A 23,228-nucleotide genomic window follows, 5' to 3' on the forward strand; every position below is an offset into this window, starting at 1 on the left:
TCCCTGGGACTTCGTAAAGCTGTTGCTTTATCTCGACATTATTGGTGGAGATCATGTCATTTTTTTAGCCAGAGTGAAAGACTTCACTGGAGAGAGAGAGAGAGAGACTGATTTTAGAACAACAGAATGATAGATTTTACTTGTCTCTTTTGTACAGAATAATTTATTATAGCATACACTACATACAAGGCTCTGAATAAATAATCACTTTTTCCAGGTGTCACATCTGTGTGTGTGTGTAATGCACACTTCTGCGAGCACATAAGGACACAGATGGAACAGGCGTATTTCCAGTCTCTATTTCCATCATCACATATTTAGTGAGGCGAGCCGGGAGTCCCGGTTCTTCTCTGCAGGTAAGAGCTGCATGCCTTGGAGTGAACATACAGGGGACTCTCTCAAATGATTTGGACCAGGTGGCTGTGTCCTTTTCTCCTCCAAGTCCTGGTCAGGAAAGATACTGGGCACAGGTAGTTCAGCCTTTGAGTTTGGAGCACTCTTGTGGGAGAGTGCTTCTTGTCCTCAAAAATTTCAAACATCATTTTCTAAGAAAATACACACATCAGAAGTATCTCCCTGCTGTTAATTTGGCAGTCAGGACCCCTCACTGTGCACCTCTTTTCCAGGTTCCTGTTCCCATCAGAAGCCACCCTCCAAGGTACAGAGCGGTCAGGTCACACCATGGGACCTCCCCAGCCCCGCTTCCCACAGGCTCAGCCTCATGTTCCGTGTGGGCAGCAGTAGCCAAGGGTTCCCACAGCAGCCTGAGAATGACACACTGGGCATATCAAGCCTGAAGGGAGCCCCGCAGGTAACTGAGTTTCATCCGATACTTGACCTCCTTTGCTAATTAGTCTTTGAATATCCACTGGAACCACCAACGTCACGGAGCTCACACCTCGTGAGGTCGCAGGCTTCCTCCTCTGGCCGTGCTGACCTGAAGTGCTTCCCAGCCTGCTCTTCACCCACAGGTGGTGACACTCAGTCCAGGTCAGTGCTTTTGTCCTCAAGGTAATCTCTTCAAGTATTTGAATACAATTCTCCCGTGCCGTGAACGCCCATTTTCCCAAGCTGAACACTTCCTGCTCTTTCCCTTACTGCATCTGAGATGTAGTTAGTCTCAAGAACCATCTTTAGAAGGAGTCCCTTTTGCAAAGATTCTAGGGCTGGTTGGCCAGTGAGGAACCAGAGTCCTCCATCCCTATTCCTCACCAGCTGTGTCTGACTCTCTGAGGGTGGAATCACTTTGGGTCAAGACAAAAGCAACACCGAGTTTCAGAAAAACAAACAGACAAAGCCCTGTGGTTCAGGGTTTTGTTTTGTTCTGAACACACCTCCAGCCCCAGCCTGGCAGGCTTCCTGGCATTCATTTAAACAGAAGGCCCTGGTATGTGCAAAGGCTCGCCTCCTTGCACCTGGCAAATAAGAAATTCACTCTTTGTTTGACGGCGAGGTCATGCCATGCACCCTGCCCTGCTGGAGCTCAGTAATTAGGAGGTATTTGGAAGTAACAGAAGGTTCACTCAGAAGAGCTGTGTCTGTACTCTGGGTGTGCTCTCTTCTCCGTGCATCCCAGCTTTCTCACCTGCAAGGTGGGGATGGTAAGCCCTTCCTTGTCTGAGTCCTGGAAGAATATCACAATTCAGATGGCTAGAGGTGACAGCATTAGGTGAGGGGCTCCTCAAAGTATGACCGGAGCACCCTACTCTTGCTCATCAGTAGACTGTAGCTTGTCCCCGCCCACAATATTTGAAAAAGGAAAAAAACTATCAGTTTTAGGAAGAGACATATAGAACTGCCATCTCACCACTCAGGCTGACTTTGTAGAAGGAAACATTTCTTTCTGTACCAAGGAAGACAGAGTCTGCATTCTGTTTTAATGATTCTTCACACCCTATTTTAAAACCAGAAGCAACCAGGTAACTTTGCGGCTGAGAAACACCATGTCCCCAGAATTACCGGCCATGCTCAGGAGTTCAGCCGGGGAAGGGGAAGCTTCCAGATGCTCTTGGTAAGTAGCAAAGCCAGTCAGGGACTCACTCCCTGCCCAGAACATGAAAAGTTTGCTTTAGCTTTCAAATACTATTTGTGGCTGGTTTTCTAGAATTCAGTGTTGCCTGCTGAGCTTCCAGAAACCTGGGTGCTGTCCATGTTGAATGAATCCAATATAACCAAATTGTAGTCGTGAGAAGATAAGGGAGATTTTTGTTTTCTGAAAACTAAAGCCTCAAACTTGAGAAATGTGTAGATTGCAGGAGGACATATGTTAATGGTAATGTGGAATGTTGATGCATGAGATTAACTTTTCTCAAAAATAACAGAGCAGAGGGGTGGAAATTCTGGGAGTTGTGCATGTGAGACGAGGGGTCCTAGGACACAGAAGTTCACAGGGTCAGGAGACAGAGTTTAGTGGGTGGTATTCGTGCTCTTTGATATGTGCTGCTTTCCTTTCTTTCCCAGGAATACAAACCAGACCAACTACACAACTGGTGGGGCCCGATGCAAAGCAAAAGTGCGGGGACCCTTACTCAAAAATCAAGAGTTTAAAGATGGCAACAGCAGAGTATTAAACCAAGTATGGGGCCCTTTTGAGCAGGAGGCCCTGTATGACTGCCAGATCACATGCCCATGAAGCCAGCCCTAGTAAAGACAGTACTTCCCAGCTCCTTTGCCAAATCCCTGGTTAATGGGGTGTGAGTGATGGAAGCGATATGGGCTACTTTGGGCTGAGGCAGTGAAGAACCCCCATCTTCCTCCCCCTCTCACGGCACACGAGGAGTCCTTGTATTGAGTTGGTGGAGCCATCAGGCTGGAGCCGTCACCACTTCAAGGAGAGCTATTCTAAAGAGTCACCTGGACCAAGAAAGAAACTCTCGAATGTTAAGGCACTGAGATCCCGGAGTTGCCTATTATTGCAGCATCCACTTAGCCTATCCTGACCAATACGCAGAAGTCCAGAAATAGAAGGAAACATCTCAGATCTGAAAAGCACCACAAAGAGAAGGAAACCAGGCAGTGAAGATCGGTATAATGGTTCTTGTGTGTTTGTTTTTCCATCAATGAAATAAGAATTCAAAAAATGATCTTTAACATGTTACAGTTCTATGCTATATACCCTCAACTCATTTAACAAATACGTTATCTAAGAAGAAAGATTACCTACGCTCCTCCTTCAGCCTCCCAATCTCTTGGCTCATTGCCATCCCTGGGACATTCTTGATTCACTGAACACCTCTAGTACTTTCAGAAGCCAAGAGAAAACACTCTCCGAGGGCAGTGTTCTGCTCCGTAGAAAGTATTTTACCAAAAAGATTTTAATTTGTCACCATGCTTGGGGAAGTTTTTAATTCCCAAAACTCCAGCTGAATGTTCTAAGAGTCTCATTGCTTAAAAATCACTGAAAACGGTCCCTTTAGTCATCGTTTCTATGCTATATAACCTTGGATATCACATTGCCTTCACAGCTGTTCCTCGTTGCTCTCAAACACCGGGTTGCTGTAAGACACACCCCTGCCACATCTGGGCATGTCAGAGTAGGAGGTCTGGTTTATCGGGGGCCAACTGGGGTCATCTGCCAGGGCTCTCTGCCATACCCGATACTGGCTTTTTGATTGATAGCCAAAACATCTTTTGATTATCATCCACAGGGCTCTATTTTCAATAATGGCCTCCTGAAAAAGAAAAGAGTTACTCTTTACAGTCAGAAACTAAGTCTTTCCAGAGTACAGCCTTCCGTAGACCCTCATGAGGCACCACTGCACTGGCTGCTTCAAGCCAGCTTGACAAAGAACTTGAGCCTCCGACAGATCCAAGGTGGTTCCAAGCAATAGATCATGGCCTCTCAAACTTTTTCACTTAAGAAACTCTTTGGGGAGAAGAGAGAGGTACATATTTTCAAGAATCCAGAAACATAGCTTGAAGTAGTCTGCCTCCAGGATGAAATTTCTTCTGAATCTCATATGTAAATTAAACTTAAAAGCATCCAAATTCTGCAGTCCACTCCTTACTACCTCCACATTTGGTGGGGGAAAGGGTATAGCTCAGTGGTAGTGTACATGCCTAACATGCATGAGGTCCTGGGTTCGATCCCCAGTACCTCCATTAAAAACTAATGAATAAATAAATAAATAAACCTAATTACCCCCCGCAAAAGAAAAGAAACAAACTAGAAAAAAGGAAAAAAAATTATTAATGTAAATGACATTTAAAATTACTTACTACCAAATGGTACTATCCCTATAGAAAGATGTGCCACTTATATGATGTGGCTTGGGTGTACTCGAGCTGCACAGTCATGAACACAGGTGGATAAAATTGGAATGTGGGCCTCAGTCTTGGAATTGGGCAGATCTGGGTTTGAGTCCCAGCTCTGACACCTACTATGGGTAAATTAATTACCCCATCTGAGCCTTAGTGATTAGAAATAATAATTCCTTCCTCTTACATTTGTCCTAAAGGTTAAACACCTTCCCTCACAATGCAGGGCATGGCTTGGCATAGCTGCCTCCCTTTACCATTCTTCTGAACTATTCCTTTAACAAATGGCTGTGCGTTCTGGCCTTATTCACATAAGCCTTCAATCTTCACTTACAAATATTTCACTGCAATGTGTTTTTTTAAGATTACAAAAGTTAAGTCTCTTTGGAAACATTTTGGACTGCCATTTATGTCATGAGTTAGACTGAGCCTCGAATAGAGCCCAAGTTATAACTTGTAAAACAGAGTGCATGAGAGGTTATCATGTTAATTTCATTTTTTTAAAAATCATATGTGGTCAGAGAGGTTGACCATCTTAGAAGTGATCAGGAAAGAAATGAAGAGGAAAACATGGGGAACCGAGCGTCCCGCAGGATTGGAACTGGTTCTGGTGTCTATCAGTGGTGTCTTTGCTAAACTGAGTTAATTCTGTAGGATTCTACAGGGAACTTTGCTAGAGATAATAGTTTCCTAAAATCCACCCCTCTTTGACATCTGAATCTGCTGCCCATGGAAATGACAGAGAACAACTAACCTGAATATTCCTCTAAAAACTGATCATCTGCTGACAGGCTGTTAAACGTCCACACAGCCATCTCATCTGCATCTTGCCAACCTCAGGGATCACCTTGCCAGACCTGTTACTCCACTTTCCCACAGCAAGATTATTTGTCCTTAATTAACAGAAGAACAATAGTTCTCCTTAGAGCTGGCATAAGGAGGATCATAGGTATCCAATGAAAGGTTTTAAAATCTAACTCACCTCCAGGAAATCTTAGCAGGATTTAGACAAAACAGATGAACATACACACAGAGAAAGATTTGAGTGCTCTATACCATGTCCTGAGCTTTTCTACAGTTCTAGAAGTAGGATGATCTGTATTGCTTTGTTGCCCTACAAGGAAACCACTGAGCGATGATCTGCCCTGTCACTCTACATTGTACATTAAATGCAGAACTAGAAACAAAAAGGAATGCCTTGATGAGATACCACTTCTTAAAATAAACAAACGAAAACTTCATTATACAAGCTCTTCTGATTGGCTGTTCAAGTAATTCTTACGTATATGAATAAACACATAAGTAATAAAAAGAGAGGGGTTAAAGCTATCCACGTTAGCTCCCCTGCCTGTTAGCAGGAGGTTAGATTATGAGACTCAGCAAAGTAAGGATAAGGTCTCACTCAAACCTGTTTCATGAGTATCAAACTACCCTCTCCATCTGCTGGGGGTGGGCAGGCTCACTTCTTACATTTAACAATTGAATAAGCCTTTACCCAGCTCCTATGAGAATAAAGCAGGGTTTCAGGTGCTATGGCTACCGAGATGACTTTTTGCCACCATAGTTTAATGGCAAGTGAAGAAATTTATACCCAAATAATGATAATGTTTGTCCTCTTTCTCCCTGTAGATTGTGATTGTGAGCTCTACCCCTCTGCCATTCTCCCTTTCACATCATGCCCTAGGACATAGCACGTGTTCGACAAGTGCTTGTGGAAAAAGTGAATGAGAAAATGATTGAGAGATACAAAGTAAGGAATGGTAAGTACCACAAGAGATAATATAAAAATGATAGCTGATATTTACTAAGCACTGTGCTTTTCACTGTTCACATTTCATGGTCGCAGTAACCCTATGAGATAAGGTACCATTATTATCATCATTTTACAGATGAGGAAACAGAGATGCAGAGAAGTGTAGTAACTTTAACCAAAGTCAGATAGCAGGAAAGGGTGGAGCCAGGACTCACACCCAGGTAGACTACTCCCCAGTGTATACTCTTAACTGCAAATATACTGACAGTAGAATGGCTTCCTGCTGGGGGATTACGGCAGACTTTGCTGCTTGATTACCCTACAGCCCATTCCTCTCAGCTTTTCCCTGCCCACCTAAAAAGAAAACAAAAAAATCATAAACAGTCTGAGCCAATCTGTCTAACTTTTTGGCATAGATCCACTTCCCCAGAATACTTTTCTTCTAAAGATGAAGATGAGATAAAGTCCTCAGCAATGAGACATAAGAGGAAACCTGTTGGTGGGCTGTGAGACATTTTTTCTGCTGTCTGATAAAAAGTTTATACTTGAGGGGAAAAAGCTTGCTGGTGCCTCATCTTCCATATTTTTTCCTGCACTGAAAACAGAATGCCCAGAATGGGAAAACAGAATGGGAGCTAGCTGGGTACCATAAGCAACAACCACCAACACAAAAGGTCAGCCTCTAAGGATGGTGACACAGAAGAATGGTGGAAGAACGTGGATCCCCAAGGATGCCACAGAGTCACTAAACTAGACCTGAAGCCACTCACCTCCAATCTTCTTGTTAAGTGAGTCAATAAATATCTTTATTGTTTAAGCCACTGTTAACTGAACTTAGTTACTTGCCTAACTGATTCAGGCATCAGGAAAAATTCATGAACAGGATAATGCCACAGCTGTGCCATAGAGGGTGGAATGGCATTTCAGTATGCAGAAATGGAGAAAGATGGTCTAGACAGGAAATGATGTGACTATGGACAGCGACAAGATATGTACATAAGGTTATCCCATAAAGGACGAGGATCATCTTCCTGCAACTCCATAAAGGACTCCCATGGTGATGCTCTATTATTAATTTGGTTTCTTTGGAGAGCATATGGTTTAGCATAGAACTTCTCAGTGTGGTCCCGGAGTCAGCTGCTTCAGAATCACCAGGTAACATATTAGAAACAAAAGCTTGTGTCAACTACAGACCTACTGAATCAGAAATGCTGGGGCAGGGCTGGACAATCTGTGTTTTAACAAGCCCTCCAGGGGTTCTGATACCCACTGTGGTTTGAGAAGCCCTTAGAAGTGAGATGCTCCTTATCCTAATTCTGTCCTGTTCTGCCACCAGCTCCTGTGCAACCTTTACCCTGCTTAGTAAGGAAGGTTCCTTGAGCTTCTGCCTATAAAATACCGCAGGGAAGTCAGCCTCCAGGAGCTCTCAGCTCCCCATGAGTCGCCCCTCACTGGAACAAGCCTAGGCTTGTAGCTGAGAGCAGGAACAGGGACAGGTGCAGTCTTCTAGTTCATCTCTCCCACGAAACGGATGCCTTTTCTGGGACACCCCGCCCCCAAGAGTGGGCTTAAAGAAATGGAGATTGTATCTAACAGCACTGAAGGAGGAGAGAGTGAACCACGCAACGAGGGAAAGGAGAAATACAAGTTCGTTTTACTGAGGAAATGGAGCATAAAGAATAAACGTTGGGAAAAGCACACTATGAATCTCATTTCCCATCTGTAAAGTGAAAATGATACAAGTTGTTAAGTGCAAGAAGCCACACACAAAAGGCCATCTACTGTATGATCCCCTTTATATGGAATGCCCAGAATAGGCAAATCCATAGGGACAGAAAATAGATTAATGGTTGCTATGGGATGAAGGAGGAAGAAAGGGAAATAAGGAGCAACTGCTAATGGGTACAGGGTTTCTTTCAGGGAGATGAGAATGTTCTGGAATTAGTGGTGGTGGTTGCACACTCAGCAAACATACTAAAAATGACTGAATTGGATACTTTCAAAAGGTGAATGTTATAGTATGCAAATCACACCTCAATTTCAAAAAAATAAATTGAGTTGAGTCTTTATTTGTGAATTACAGAAAAAAAATAGGACCTTGTTCCATTCTCCCCAGCTCCACTTCTCAGATAAGAAAACTAATGCCTTGCTTGGAATTCATCAGAGAGAAACATCGTTGCTCATGTTGCCAAGGAAGGGAGCACCTTGCACTGTTGATCCTCCTCAGCTAAACCTCTTCCTTCTCCAGACTCCCAAAGAACGGCTCCACCGCCCCAACCAGTGTGTTCAGCAAACTGAGGACACTTACCTCCACAATAAGGGACACAATGAAATTGGAGCTGAGCATAATGATGATGTAGACCCTCCACAGGGCAGGCGTGCAGAGCAGCTGGTGGGAAACGGAGAAGCACAGTCAGTCTGAAGACACAGATGATGCTGCAAAAATGTTCATGCATTCACGATGTGCATTTTCATAGGTTATAAATTACTGGTGTAATAGACACATCATGTATGTGTAGGTATGTGTTACCTTGAGACACAGATACATACTTCATACATGTAAGTTTTCTATGCATGACTGCACAGAAAATGTGGAAGGATTACATTCAATGGTTGCGATGATTTGGGGACACTGTAGCTTTCTTTTATCTTCCTTTCTTTCTTTTTCCTTCGTAACTTCAAAATTTTCTAAAATAATTTGGTCACTTTGCAATAAAAAAAAAAGTAAAAGTGGCTTTTTGTTTGCTTGCCTTGTTTTCTTATGAGGGAATACAGGACTGTGGCTCTCTCCCCAGGAAGCTCTGAGGGTACATGTGTCAAACCTCCACACTGGGCAGCATTGCCCTCTTCCCTCTGGTGCCACATCTCCCTTCAGCTGAACCCTGCTTTTGAGCCCTGGGTCAGGGCTTAACCCCCAGGGCTGTGCATACAGCTGCCCAAGCTGTGCCATCGTAAGGGCACTTGCCAGTGGAGCAATCAGGGCTGAATTCAGCTGTCACGACCTGTCTCTTTCCCCACTTTCTCTGTATCTTCCCTGATCCCTCCCCAGGCATGTGATATATATGATATACATGTATAATTGAATGGATGAATGAGTGAAACGAAGCCAGGAGCACTTTTTTTGTACCTGGCACTGCCTCATGTATTGCCTTATACATCAGTGGGAGTAAAAACTGTTACAACTCTATGCTGAGAGGATCAACCAAAGGGCTGAAACTCCAAAGGCTATGCTCAGACTCTACCACCACATTCACCTTAAGGCCACACTTCCCCTGGGCCCCTCATAGCTAATAACCGAGGAAAGCAGGGCTTCTAATCACACACATTCTTGTGGAACACTAGACACCTCTGATGGGCAACTTTGGCCTTGACTTCCTTGGACTTGCGTGGCAGTCCGAAGCTGCTCACGCAGTCCTCCTTCTTGCCCTCTGTCCTTCACAAGGGTCAGACCCACTTCCTAATGTGGTGCCCTCCCCACCTCCTCTGGCCTCCTAACCTTTTCCCCCCATAGATAATTCCTCCAATACCTGTCTTACACCTCACAACAACATCTCCATCTCAAAAGACTTGGACAAATGTAATAGTTTCCTACTATTTGGGTAAAAATGTGGCAGAAAATACATATAAGGAATATATTCACACATAAGTATAACGTATCTCTAAAAGTGTGTAAAATAAATTGGGGTTATCAGTTGTCTCTAGAGAGGGGAACTTGGAGTTGGGGAACAAGGATGGGAGGGAGGTTCTCACAACATAACTTCTCTAACTTTAGAATTTAAAATCATGTGAACGTTTTCTCTATTTGAAAAAATTCATGCACTTTTTAAGTGAGCAATAACTAGGCTGCAAAGTAGCATGATCCCATTTAAAATAACTAGACGTCATAAATCAAAGGAACATTTATAATACATGAATTTTCAAACATCAAAGGTTATAGTCAATAATGTTATCATTTTCCTTGCCTGCATATTTACATGTTCTAAATGCACTCATAATTTTATGTAATAATAAGAAAAGTAACTATTTTTAAGGTAAGCAATAAGTCTTTGCAGAATCTTTTGAAGTCATGCTGACAATGACTCCACACATCAGTTCCCTCCACACCAAATATGTTCCTTATTTTGTTATAACAGAGGACCCAGCTCTCCTGTAGGAGTCTTCTCTATTAAAGAGTGTAACTAAATCCAACATGTCTTAACCTTAACTTTGGCAGGACTAAGAAGTTTTAATTCATTTAGAAGACTAGTGGGCAAAGATTCTTTTTATCTCCATGAGTACTTAATCTAATTCACGAATACAACTACACTGTTAATCACAGCAATACAATTACAAAAATGAAAAACTGAATGTAGATATCAGTTTGGATGTCAAACTTCACCATGGGTTTGTGAAGGTGCTGCTGGTTTGGAATGCACTATGTAGTCCAAATGCTTGTCTACATTTAGGAAGCTGATGTGCAATGATGAGTCAGTCACTGTCTTTATGTGCCGTTCACTATGACAGGCACTGGTAATACAAGAAGGAATAAGACAGGATCTTGGCCTTCATGTGAAACTTGTCTTTGAGATGGAGAAGCAGACAGGCAACTTCACAAAGAACTAAGAGCTCAGTTTTCCTATCATCCCTTCTGTACTTCATTTATTGGTCTAAAGGGTAGTTAGCAATGATTAAATCAAATTTAAAAGAACAGATTAGAGGAATTAAAATATGTATATTTCCCCTTGCTTGAATATGTAAAATTTCTGTCTCTTACAGAGTTTCAAAGTTGTCTTAAAATTAGAAAATTTAAGGGAGTTTATGAGTTTCAAAATATGAATCTTTTAAAGTAAGTTCCATAGACATTATGTACATACAGAAAAGCATGTTTTTAAAGAGTTAAAAAAAAAAGTAAATACAGATTTGAGAACTAACCCCAAAAGTGTTATAGGCAAAACTGTTTTAAACAGCTTCAAAACAAAACCATTTAGAGGAAAATTCTCTCACATTTGGAAGAGAAGATGTATAAATAGAATTTCCAATCTTACAGGGATCTTTGAAAAGAAAAATGTTCAATGTATTTGAAATACTTAGTCAAGATTGGACAGAATTTTATTTCCTGATCAGCTTAAATAAAAAAGTATGAATAAACTCAGCATTCTTTTTAACCTTATCATCTCAAAAGAGTAATTGGTGTCAAGAATTCATGTCAACTGTAATTGTGACTTGCTTTTTGAAGTCAGGATGTTATATAACTACAAAATCTCATCATATCCCAGAAATAAAACTTACATCCAAACGCCTATATAAGTCTGGAAAATCAGCAAATAGAATGAATAGACACACACCCAGCTGTATGGCCAGTACAAGGACAAATATATCTGAGGAAATAAGAACACAAACTATCATTTAGATAAATCTGAGTACAGAGTGTTACACTTATTGATAGACATATTTTAGATTAACACTGATTAAATTTACTTGATTTCTACACCTAACACAGCATAAAGGATGAAGAGTACTCATTTCTATGCAATGGGTCTCACCTCTGCAATGTCTATGCCTGTCCTTGAGGTAAGTGGAAATTTTGACATGCATGTTATATGTTTCAATTAATAAAAATGGGAACTATATATAGGGTAACATTGGCAAAATACATTTTCAATAAATGCCTTGGAGATAGCCAAATATCTGGGTCTCCTTCATGCAAATCATCTGCCTCAAATCCTTCTCTGGAAAAAAGAAGGGCTGAAATTAAACAAATGTTTAAATTGCAATTGTGTGAAGGTCACATTCGACTGCTTCGTCATCTGAAGAAGAGTAAAATAACTTTCTCCAAACAGATTTTTATGATGATATTAATTCTTCAAGTTTTTCTTCTAAATTTTCCCAATTAGAGGAATGGCGATGCTATATAAATAAAAGTCTCAAAGGCTAACCAGGTCACCCACTTCTCCTAACACACACCTCCACCCCCAGCCCAGAGTGTAACGAGGTGACAGGTACTTTGGCCAAGAGCCTCAATAATCTTCTATAGTCAGGTTCCTCCAGGCTGGAATCACTCCCAGAACTGCCAACCACACAATGCCATCCTGACCATCTTATACACGGCAGGAGACACTTCCAACTGAGTACTGTGACCCTTCTCCCAACTTCCTCCAAGATGAATTCTGACAAGTACTGACAAAGTGGAGAAATGTGTCTTCCTCATCTGGAGTGATCCCATGAGAAGACACCTAAATTTCGAGTGAAGGAAAAAGGTGGATTAAGAAGCCCTAGTATTAATGCAGCTTTGAAGGAGGTAGAAAGGGACCAGAAATGAGACTGCATATATTTTTTTTTTTACAGAGCCCTGGAGTGGAAGTCAGGAGACCCTAGATGCACCAAGTCTGAAAGTGCTCCTTGAGTGACCCAGGCTTGTCCTCCTCTCTGATGACCTCTCACCTCTGATCTGGTACAGTCCTACTCACAGTTTCTGTAGGTGGGCTGCCTGAATGGTTTTCCTTTAGAGAAGACAAGAGCCACAATGATGCAATTGATTGTTCCCAAGAACCATATAGTAGTATTCTCAAAACTTGGGAAGTCACTGTTACTTCCATTCTTTTCTGGAGCAGTTGGAGAAACGGTTAACTTTGAGATGGTTTCATTTCGCATCGTGCAGGCACTAAAAAGGAAACCAAAGAAACTGATGAAGAAGGGAGATGGCAAGTCCTTATGAAGCATTTGTATCCACACAACTGCATGTCCTCAATGCTTTTATAATTGCCTATACTTTGAGAAAGAATATACTGAAGAAAGAAACCAGCATGTATAGAGCTATATTTTGGGTAGATAGACAGATGATGATGATGATAGAAGACAGAAGATAGAAGATAGATAGATAGATTGATAGACAGATAGATAGATAACAAATTCAGCAAGTTATATATTCAATAAATTGGGCACCGATCATGTGTTAAGGCTATTTGCGAGAAAAAGACGTAAGTAAGTCATGATTATTCCTTCTGTTTGCTTAAGATCTCTGAACATTTACAAGCAGAATGACCGTATAATTTTATCATCCAACAGGCACAGATGTGAATGTGAAAGGGAAAAATTAATCATTTCATTGGGATATCAGACTTAGACTAGGGCTGCCTAGCCGGACTATAATGCATGGTCACCCTAGATATAAAAGATGGACATGGTTTATTATCATACAAGATGAGCAAAGACACGTGTCAATGAATGACACCACCAAACTGTGCTACAGAGAAGAGAAGATGACTGGAAAATTGCCAAGGGCCTTAAGGAAGCCAAAGCTTTTGGCAGAATGAAGATCCATTTGCCTCTCATCATATGGGCCGCACAATGTTCGACAGAAATTAGAATGTGAGAAGCTGGAAACGAGGCTGTGATCATACCTGTGCATCTCCATGGAATACCAAGGCTGCCTCTGTACCAGAATGAAGCCCACAATGTGCATGGCCAGGCTGAGAAGAATGTTGAAAATCACAGAGAGAAGCAGAGGTGGGGAGATCAGCCGTCCTGCAGGTCTGAAAGGCACCAGCTTGGGATAGGCACCATTCAAATTCACTAGAAAATAAATTCAAACTTTTATACATGAGAATAGGAAAATGTTGTATTCTTCACCAGAAGAATGGTGTAACTTCTTGGACCCACATATATTAGAAAATTGGTAAATTGAAATACATCACAAAGCGAGGGAACACAGCAATGAATGAATTCAAACTCAAGCCATATGAGGAACTCTTAAGAGAGCAGACATAGAACAACCAGAAGATGCCTTTCCCCCTATTAAATAGAGAAAGACTATTAAATTACAGATGAAATGAACACTCTCATACATTGCCTGTGGAAACATAAATTGACACAAAAATACCTTCCGCAGGGCAATTAAGCAATAAATAGGAAGAGACTAAAAAATGTTCATAACTTTTGACACATTTATTCCACTTTCAGAAATTTCTCCTAAGCTAAAAAATCAGATTTAGAAAGATGTTCATCACAGCATCATTTACAATAAATTATGGTACACCTCTACAATGAAACAACGTGCAGTCACTAAGAAGTAATGCTTTCAAATACAAAATTACAAAGTAAGGATTGACATCAACAAAATGGTAGATTAGGCAGTTCCAAGATCCCATACTTCTATAGAAACACTGAAGAACATGCAGAAACAATCAGAATCAACTTTGTCAGAACTCTGAAAAACAGACACAGATTTACAGCAACCAAGCAAAATGCAGAGTCAAGAAAAAGACAACTTAAAAATGGAAGGATAGGGGTGGAGAGTGTAGCTCAAGTGGTAGAGTACATGCTTGGCTTGCATGAGGTCCTGGGTTCAATCCCCAAGACCTCCATTAAATACATAATTAAATAAATGAACTTAATTACCCCCCCCCAAAATGAAACTAAAAACTTTTAAAAAATGAGAGGAAAGCTGTGTGGCATTTTTACTTGCCCCAGCCCCTCTCTCTCCTTAGCTCAGTGGCAATCTTGAAGATGGGTGTCTGCATTCCCAGTTGGGGACCCTGGTACCTGGTTACAAAAGGGAAAAAGTAGACTTTATCCACAAATGATTGTGTATGTCTGTCCTATCCTGTCTAGGGGCTACCTGAAGGACTGGTGCAAGGTGCTCACCTCTGTGTCACCTAATACAAAACTCGCTCCGGGTGGAAGAGCAGCATACATTCCTTGAAAACACTGTAAGGCTAACAAACTACCCACAGTCGCCTAGAGCTAAAGACTACAGTTGAGACATAAAATAACCATCTGAAGACTAGGTAGAAAAGTTAAGGAACATTTGTTTAAAAAATCATTGTATTCAAAAGTACCTGTGTATGTTGGGGAACATAGAAAGTCATGTGCATGCCCAGGGCAAGATGTAGGCTCAGAAAAGACCAGAAAAGACCCTAAGTTTTCAGCCCTGGATGATCGCTAGACTCAGCACAAGCGTGGCTAAGTGCTGAAGAGCCTGGCACAGAGCCAATCTGCAAAGACTGGGACAGGTATTTCTATATTCCTGTTTTTAAATTCTTGGAATTCAGTGGAATCCCTGTCAAAACATTGGCTGAACAAAAGCTAAAGTAACAGAGATTTTAGTGACCACACATGACAACTGATACGACCTTTGCAAAAATAGTTTAGAAAAGTTACTAAATAAATGGATTACTACAGTCTTCAAAAAGCAGCCAAATATCAAGCCCTGGGGAAGGGAGAGAATCTGATTTCCAGAGTTACAGCATTATAACATTGAATGGAATAAAATAAATTGACAGAAATAAATTCTGAGGAAACACAGACATTGGACTTACTGGGTGAAGACTCTAAAAAAAAAAAACTGTCTTAAATATGCTCAAAGAACTAAAGGAAATCATGGACAAAGAACTAAAGGAAACTAGGAAAATAATGTGTGAACAAAAGGAGAATAACAGCAAAGAGAGAGGAATTTTAAAAAGAAGCCAAAAGACATTCTTTTTAAAGAATCTTTTTTTAAGACACATGCACCCCGGTGTTCACAGCAGCACTATTTACAATAATAGCCAAGATATGGAAACAACCTAAATGTCCATCAACAGATGAATGGATAAAGAAGATATATATATATATATATATATACACACTGGAATATTACTCAGCCATAAAAAAGAATGAAATAATGCCATTTGCAGTAACATGGATGGACACAGAGATTATCACTAAATGTAGTAAATCAGCCAGAGAAAGACAAATATCATAAGATGTCACTTATATGTGGAATCTAAAAGAAAAAATTATACAAATTTTATTTACAAGCCCAAAATAGACTCACCAACATGGAAAACAAGCTCTGGTTACAAGGGGGGAAAGGCAGGGGGAAGGGACAGATTAGGAGTCTGGGATTAACTGATATACATTACTATATATAAAATAGATAAATATTAAGGAACTACTGTATAACCCAGGGAACTATATTCAATTTCTTGTAATGAGCCATAATGGAAAAGAAACTGAAAACATATATATATGTATGTATTTATGTATATGTATAAATAATTACTTTGCTGTGCACTTGAAACTAACATTGTAAACTGACTACAGTTCAATAAAAATAAGAATAAAAAAAGTTAAACAACAAGGTTTCACTGTACATCACAGGGAACTATATTCAATATCTTGTAATAACCTATAATGAAAAATAATGTGAAAAGGAATATATATGTATATATGTATAACTGAATCACTATTCTGTACACCAGAAATTAACACAACATTTTAAACTGACTATACTTCAATTTAAAAAGTCTGAAATAAAAGAATCCTTTTTTATAATTTCTATCTCTTTATTGGCATACTCATTTTGCCCAGTAAAGGTAACTACTGGGGTGAATATAAAAGCAAATATTATTACATTTTTGTTTCTTAACTCCACTTTTTATTTCTACATGATTTAAAAGACAGATGCATAAAAAATAATTATATTTATGTTATTGGGCACACAAGAGATAAAGACGTAACCTGTGACAACATAAAAAAGGGAGACAGGGCTATAAAGCGGTAGAGTTTTTGCCTCCTACTGAAGTTAAGGTACCAATTCGAACTAGATTGTTATAAATTTAGCATGTTATATGTAATTCCCATGATTATATTATGTAATAATTAAAAAAAGTTACAGCTAACATCACACTCAAGGGTAAGAGACTGAAAGCTTTCCTCCTGAGATAAGGAACAAAACAAGAACGCCCACTTTCACCACTGTTATTCAACACTGCCTTGAAGGTTTTGCCTAGCACAATTAGAGAAGGTAAAGAAATAAGTCATTCATTCAAGTAGAAGAAAGAAAACGATCTCTATTCACAAGTGACAAAATCCTTTATATTGGAAATTTCAAGGAATTCACAAGACAGCTGCTAGGAGTAATAAATGACTTCAGTTATGTTGCAGGATACAAGGTCAACACATAAAAATCAGTTGTGTTTCTATACACTAGCAATGAATATTTTAAAAAGGAAATTAAGAAAATTCTATTTTCAATGGCATCTAAAAGAATAAAATACCTAGGAGTAAATTTAACCAAAAAGGAGAAAAATCTGAAAATTATAGAACTTTGTTGAAAGAAATTAAAATAAGACATAAGTAAATGGAAATACATCCAAAGCTCATGGATTGGAAGGCAGTATTTTAAGATATCAATACTACCCAAAGTGATCCTCAGATTCAATGCAACGTTTGTCAAAATTCAAATGACATTTTTTTGCAGAATGGAAAAGTTGATTCTCAAATTCACGTAGAATTGTAAAGGGCCCTGAATAGTCAAAACAATCATAAAAAGGAACGATGTTGGAGGACTTACATTTTTTGATTTCAAACTCACTCCAAAATAATAAACAAAACAGTGTGATACTGACATAGGAACAGAATTGAGTGTCCAGCAATAAACATAAATCTACAGGAAAGGAATTATTTTTTCCCATTTATGTATTTCAAGTGCCTGTTAGAGTAAATAGTACAAACTAGACACTCATTAAATGCGTAACAATTTTGTGGAATATCAAATCCGGTAGAGTAAAGCATTGCTTGGGCATGTTAAATGTCTGCCCTGTTAAATATCCAAGATTAGATGCTGAGTAGTTGCATTTCCAGAACTCAGGATAGACATTAAGGCTAGAGATATAAATTTGGGATTCATCAGCATATAAATGACATTAAAGCCACAGAATTGGTTGAAATCACTTAGGGAGATGGTGCAGATGGAAAGGACAAGAGAACCAAAGAACAAGCTCTGGAACATTCTAAAAGTCAGAGCACAGGCAAAGGAGCAGAGGCCAACAACAGAGATGGGGAAGGTGTATTCATTAAAGGGCTAGATAATTCAGGAGTGTTTGGCATCACAAAAGCCAAGAGAAGAAGCCTTTTGAGGAAGGAGAATGCTGTTGAGAGATTCCAGCACAATGAGGAAGGAGACATGATCATTACTGTTGACAGCAGGGAAGTCCCTGGTGGCCTTGACCAGACAACAGTGTCAGGGAGGTGGCAGCAGAGACAGGAGTTGTTCTCTTTGAATATGTTCTTAGAAAACAGAGCTTTTGAACATGTTTTTTTAAATGATAAGTTGGTGTGAGAGCGGTTAAGATTATGATGAGAAGGTACAAGATGAGATAGTGTGAAAGCAAGACCACGAGGCATGTGGAAAAGGCAGCTTAAGACTGGTACTTCTGAATGTGTCAGTACTGTGTACCCTCCCAGCCAGTGGTGGTTGGAGCTGGCTCATATGGGTTCACAAAGGCCAATCGCTGCTAAGTTTGTGAGCCAGTTATTAAACACAGCCGTTATTAAAAGAAAATTATATAAAGTTGCAATTAAATATCTTAAAAGTAAAGGTAATAAATACTCAAAATTGACAGCATCCTAACCATTTTACCACATTTTAGCATTATCTGTGTTCTTACAGTTAATAATGACAATTCAACTTAAGTGTATGTTATGTATGTAACGTAGCCATCATATCAAGAACAATTTTTAACTGAGGAACTATTTTTCCAGCTTTCAAGAACCAAGCTTCCAAATAAGCATATAAGTTGCTCATATGACTGATGACTGATTAAAGTTTCAACATGAGTCTTTGTTATTTTGCTCATTCAGGTAAAGAAAGACGTCAACCAACATTCACGTTAGAACTGATTCAGTCATCAGTCGCAACCATATGTTGACAATGGATAGAGGGGTTTGGCAAAACTCAGTGAAAACGTTCTGTAAGAATCAGTTGGCTGAATGGAATTTGCAAGAAAGCAATTATTTTATTATTATTTGAAAATTGCCCTCTACATATTTTTCTTTTCAGTAAAGCTTATAATACACTCATGTGCATACATATACAAACATTTGGGACAGAGGGAAGCCAATTGTTAAATATTTTCTGGCATACCACTGCCTTCCACCAAATACAGCACAGTGTCAGTATCCAAATTCATGCCCTCGAATGTTAGAATCTGGCTGAGTGACATGAAATGACAATAGAGTTACAGATGGCAAGTGGGCAAAGAAGAGATACACAACTATTTGGGAAGTTTGAGCTAGTGGTGGGTTTGAGGTCGAGGAAAAGCTTTTAAAGAAAGAAAATGCAAAAATATATTTGTATGCTGATGGTGAAGAAAGAGATTACTACAGCAATACAATCCTTGAGAAAGCAGGATCGGGTAGGGTTAAAAGTACAAGTGGACCTGCGGGCATTTATATGTAACAGAGAGAAAAGCAAAGAATATGGTAAAGATGACGGTTAGTGGATGGGTTGGGGAAAAAAATCCCATAGCAGGGAAACTGGAGAGACAATTCATATATTAGTTAAGAGGTGGGAAGTGGGAGTGGCGCATTGGCAAGATTACCTTTAATCTCTATTCTAAATCCTGAGAGGCTAGGGTTGGACATGGAAACATAAAAGCCATTTAGCTTCTATAAATTGGGCACATTTGGACCATAACTATACCTAAAAGCACACTGAAGTCAGCATTCCTGATTTTCAAGGTGCTTTTTTTTTTCATTTTAAATGTTTCATGACCATTTATGGAAGCTCTATATTTTATGGAGAACAGCAGAACAGCTAGCCAGCTTCTCCTTTGCTAACTCTTTCAACACATGAAAATGAAGATTCCATTTCCTCTTTCTCTGTACGCTCTACCACTTTGGGGAATAAGTCACTACTGTGGCAGGCTCTGCCCCTCCTGATGGACAACCCTAGGCGGGCAGAGGGAGGCATGCGGAAGGAAGCACCTCTGAGAAGAAGGCTTAAAAAAATGTCTTACTTGTTACACCAATTAGAGTTGTAATGGCCAGATCCTGGAACAGAAACTGGTAATTTGAAAGGCTGTTTGTCTCCTGAAATTAAAAAGGAAAATGGTTCAAAAAAAATGTTACGACCTTCTGGATGAACTTTGACATCAATTGCACTCATTTTCTCACAGCAACATAGGATTTCCGAGCAAATTACCAAGGAGACGGTGTGGTCAGGGGTCTGGTCATGTTGGCAGGGGTATCAAAGACAAGCCTGCAAACCCCTCTCTAACCAGGAGGGCCACTGCCATGTGCTTTTGGGGCTGGTCCTTTGAGCATAGATATCATCCCTTATTGAGGGGACTATCTCATTCTACCAGATTCATCTCTGCTCTCTTTTCTACTTGTTTGCAGAAAAGTTAGGGTTTGGTCTGGCATAAAAAAAAGGGTGTGTTTCCAAGTGTAAGTGACAAATGTGTGGTGATCTTACCTAAATCTCACCAGTGGAAAATGAAAATAACTGAACTCACTATTTGCATTATTTGGTGTTGTTATAAAGTCCTAACAAAGCTCCTTGATATTCTTGAAAGAAAAAACGTTCAGGTCTTACTGATTTTAAGCAACGTGCTTCCTTGCCCTCCTCCACCACTCCTTAGTGTAAAAGAGCTAATGATGACCCATGTTTAACTCTACTTTTGAGCATGAGTTATTGGGATTCCAAAATAGGGCCATATTTCTATAAAAAGCCTCCTCTTTTCCAGCTTATTCATCAGTGAGTAGTAAAAGACTTATATAATCTGGAAATAACAGAAGTAAAACCTTCAACCTTCAAGAGGGCAAGACATGGAGAAGAGCCTGGATATCTTCAGCACAAATGGAATCTCCTTTCTCAGTGTAAGTTAATGGAAGACGCCCATAGATTAAGTTCACAGACACTACATGTATCTTTCTTCCTTTTCTGTTTTGTTAAATAGAAAAAGCCATCAAAAGATCTGTGTACTTTGCGGGGTATGATATGCCAATTTTCAAATCCTTACATTCAGGAAATCAGTGATATGCTGCTTTATACTAGTTCATGAGAGTCAATTGCTAAATTTTCAGGGGTTTTGTGAATTGGCTGTGAAACACAGTCAATATAAAAAATTAAATTATACAAATTTACCATTATATAAATTGTGATAAAAAATAAAGTTAATAAATACTCAAAACTTCACATTTCCCCATCATTTTCCTACATTTTGTTTTGCCGTTATCTATGGTCTTGAGGTTACCTACAACTTTTGTATCTATATGATGCAACCACTATAGAAGGCATACTACTGGACGTGTCTTCCCAACTCCATGTTCAGTGGCACCAGGGAGATACCTGGAAACCAGCCATGGTGGGCATATTTATACCATTGAAATTGGCAAGTATTAAGAATCAGGGTTTGTTTTTCCAGGAAGAGCCAGTTATGTAACAGTTAGCAGCACCCCCGTCAGAGAAGCATCTCCTTAATGAATGATGTGCTAAGGCAGAGCCACACTGGGGTTGGGAAGCTGGAGTCCTAGCCCAGGCAAGCAAAAGTAACAACGAGAGAGAAAGGTTGTGTTCAGTTCTGATCCTAGGCTACAACTATATAAAAAGCTTCTGTCAGGGACTCAGAGAGTTGACACCAACAAGTTTTCCTGAGTACTTCAGTCTATTTCTGATTTACTTTCAAAAAACTTTAAAGGGCATTTTAGAGGGGCTGTTGGTGCTCGAAATATCTCCTTTGCGCACTTTGTTTAAGATGCATTGCAAATTGAGAGTGACCGCTACTTGTTTTAGGCTTCACTAACCAAGAGGCTAGGTCCCAAGTCATACCCAGTAGAGCAGCAGAACACCGATATACTGAATCATGCTGTACAGAGCCATGTACTTAAACATGCAAAATGATGTAACGAGAGCTGCACGTCCTTCCCTGTGTGAGAAAAGAAATGAGAAAGTAATGAAATGAAAGCACTGGGAAGAAATGAGGTCAGTTATTCTGTGCTGTTCAGCTGAGCTCAGGAGAAAAAAGTTGAAAGCCTGATTATTCGATCATTTGTCTGACAGACCAGAAAACCTTGAGCCAGTGGGAGGCAGCGGTCAGTATGCTAAATCACCAGATTTTCAAGAAAGACCAACTCCAGGCCAAAGTCCACAGGCCTTTGATGAGCAGTGGAGCCCAGAGTCAGAGTCACTCTTGTCCTCTCTGTGGGCGCTATTTCAGCTCCAGGTCTGGAGACCTGTGAACTGGTCCCAGAGCTCATATCTACTCACTAATGTGATTTAGAAGGTCATTTTCCATCTCTCAGTCACTGTTTCTTCATCTGTGAACTGAAGAATTTTAATAAGATTGCAGGTTTGGGGGCCATTTTCATGCTCCAGGTGCTCCGGGAATTTGGCAAACATCTCATTCAAATCGCATTTGGCAGTCCTACCTTCTTCTAAAACCGAACTAAAACAATCTGCATACTCAAATCAGGCATACATCAAATTTAAAGAGACTGGAATCAATGAGCATCTTCATTTGTGTTTCTGTTGATTGAGTAAATAGTATATATTTAAAGCATAAAACAGATTACTCATGAAATACTACGTTCACCTCTTCCATTTGGGAAAAGAATAGAGTTTCAATTTACTTCTGGTCAGAATGATTTCCTGGGATTCCGGATCCCAGTCCTCAAAGCAGGCTTCTTCTTCTTATCAGGGCTCTGCTGCTGCCATTTACTCTGCCTAGAAGGTAGTTTCTCCTCCTCCCTCACCCTCTTCGCAAGGCTTCTCCACACCACGTGTCTGAAGCAGCCAGTTCCACCACCCAAGCCATCTTCCCCTTTTTTATGTTACCCTTGCTTTTCTGTACATGTGTTTATCGCCTGTCTTCTTTACCGGCAGAAAGCTTTGTGACATCAAAGCATATTTAATCGATTTGCTTCTGGGTCCCCAGTGCCTCCCCCAGTTCCTGGCACTAAGTCCCTACTTTATAAATATTTATTGAATACAGGAATACATTTTTAAACAGGGAGGAGCTCGCCAAATCATTATTTTAATGTGGTGGGAAGAGTATGGTATTTGTAGATAATACACATTGGAACAAAATTAATTCTAATACAATCTTCAGTCCTATATGTCTGTGAGCTTGGATACATCAATTAAGTTCTCTGAGCCTCAATATTTTTGTTTCTAAAAGAAATAGTGACCATTCCTACATTTCCAGGCTGTTTGGTGTATAATAGGCATTAAAGCATTTTATAAACTGTAAACATATACTAGTTATAATAACCAAAATCAGCCACAATGTCCACCATTTCCATCATTGAAATAAAGGTATACTCCAGGGCTGGCTGAGGGGTACAAAACACCAAGGAAAATTTTAGTAGAAGCAGCAAAGATGAATAAATATTCTGAAAACGGGGGATGGGAAGGATATTTCAAGGAAGCACAAAGAGGCAAGAGAAAAGGAAGGCAGCTGGCGAAGAACGTGTT

General features: G+C 40.0%; 1 protein-coding gene across 2 annotated transcripts in view; it reads right to left on the reverse strand.

Moving 5' to 3' along the window:
- Positions 1–233: 233 nt before the first annotated feature.
- The window catches only part of ATP13A4 (ATPase 13A4), a 118,290-nt gene continuing 95,295 nt past the window's right edge, over positions 234–23,228 (reverse strand). For both annotated transcript variants that reach the window (XM_031453421.2, XM_031453425.2), the window contains 7 exons: positions 21,585–21,681; positions 19,771–19,843; positions 13,390–13,561; positions 12,457–12,650; positions 11,279–11,367; positions 8,319–8,399; positions 234–3,671 (listed from right to left, as the gene is read on the reverse strand). In XM_031453421.2, coding sequence (XP_031309281.2) covers positions 3,459–3,671; positions 8,319–8,399; positions 11,279–11,367; positions 12,457–12,650; positions 13,390–13,561; positions 19,771–19,843; positions 21,585–21,681 — 919 coding nt within the window. In that variant the 3' untranslated portion in view covers positions 234–3,458. The remainder of the gene's footprint in view (positions 3,672–8,318; positions 8,400–11,278; positions 11,368–12,456; positions 12,651–13,389; positions 13,562–19,770; positions 19,844–21,584; positions 21,682–23,228) is intronic.

Source organism: Camelus dromedarius, chromosome 2 (genome assembly GCF_036321535.1).
Source record: "Camelus dromedarius isolate mCamDro1 chromosome 2, mCamDro1.pat, whole genome shotgun sequence".
Classification (NCBI taxonomy): domain Eukaryota; kingdom Metazoa; phylum Chordata; class Mammalia; order Artiodactyla; family Camelidae; genus Camelus; species Camelus dromedarius.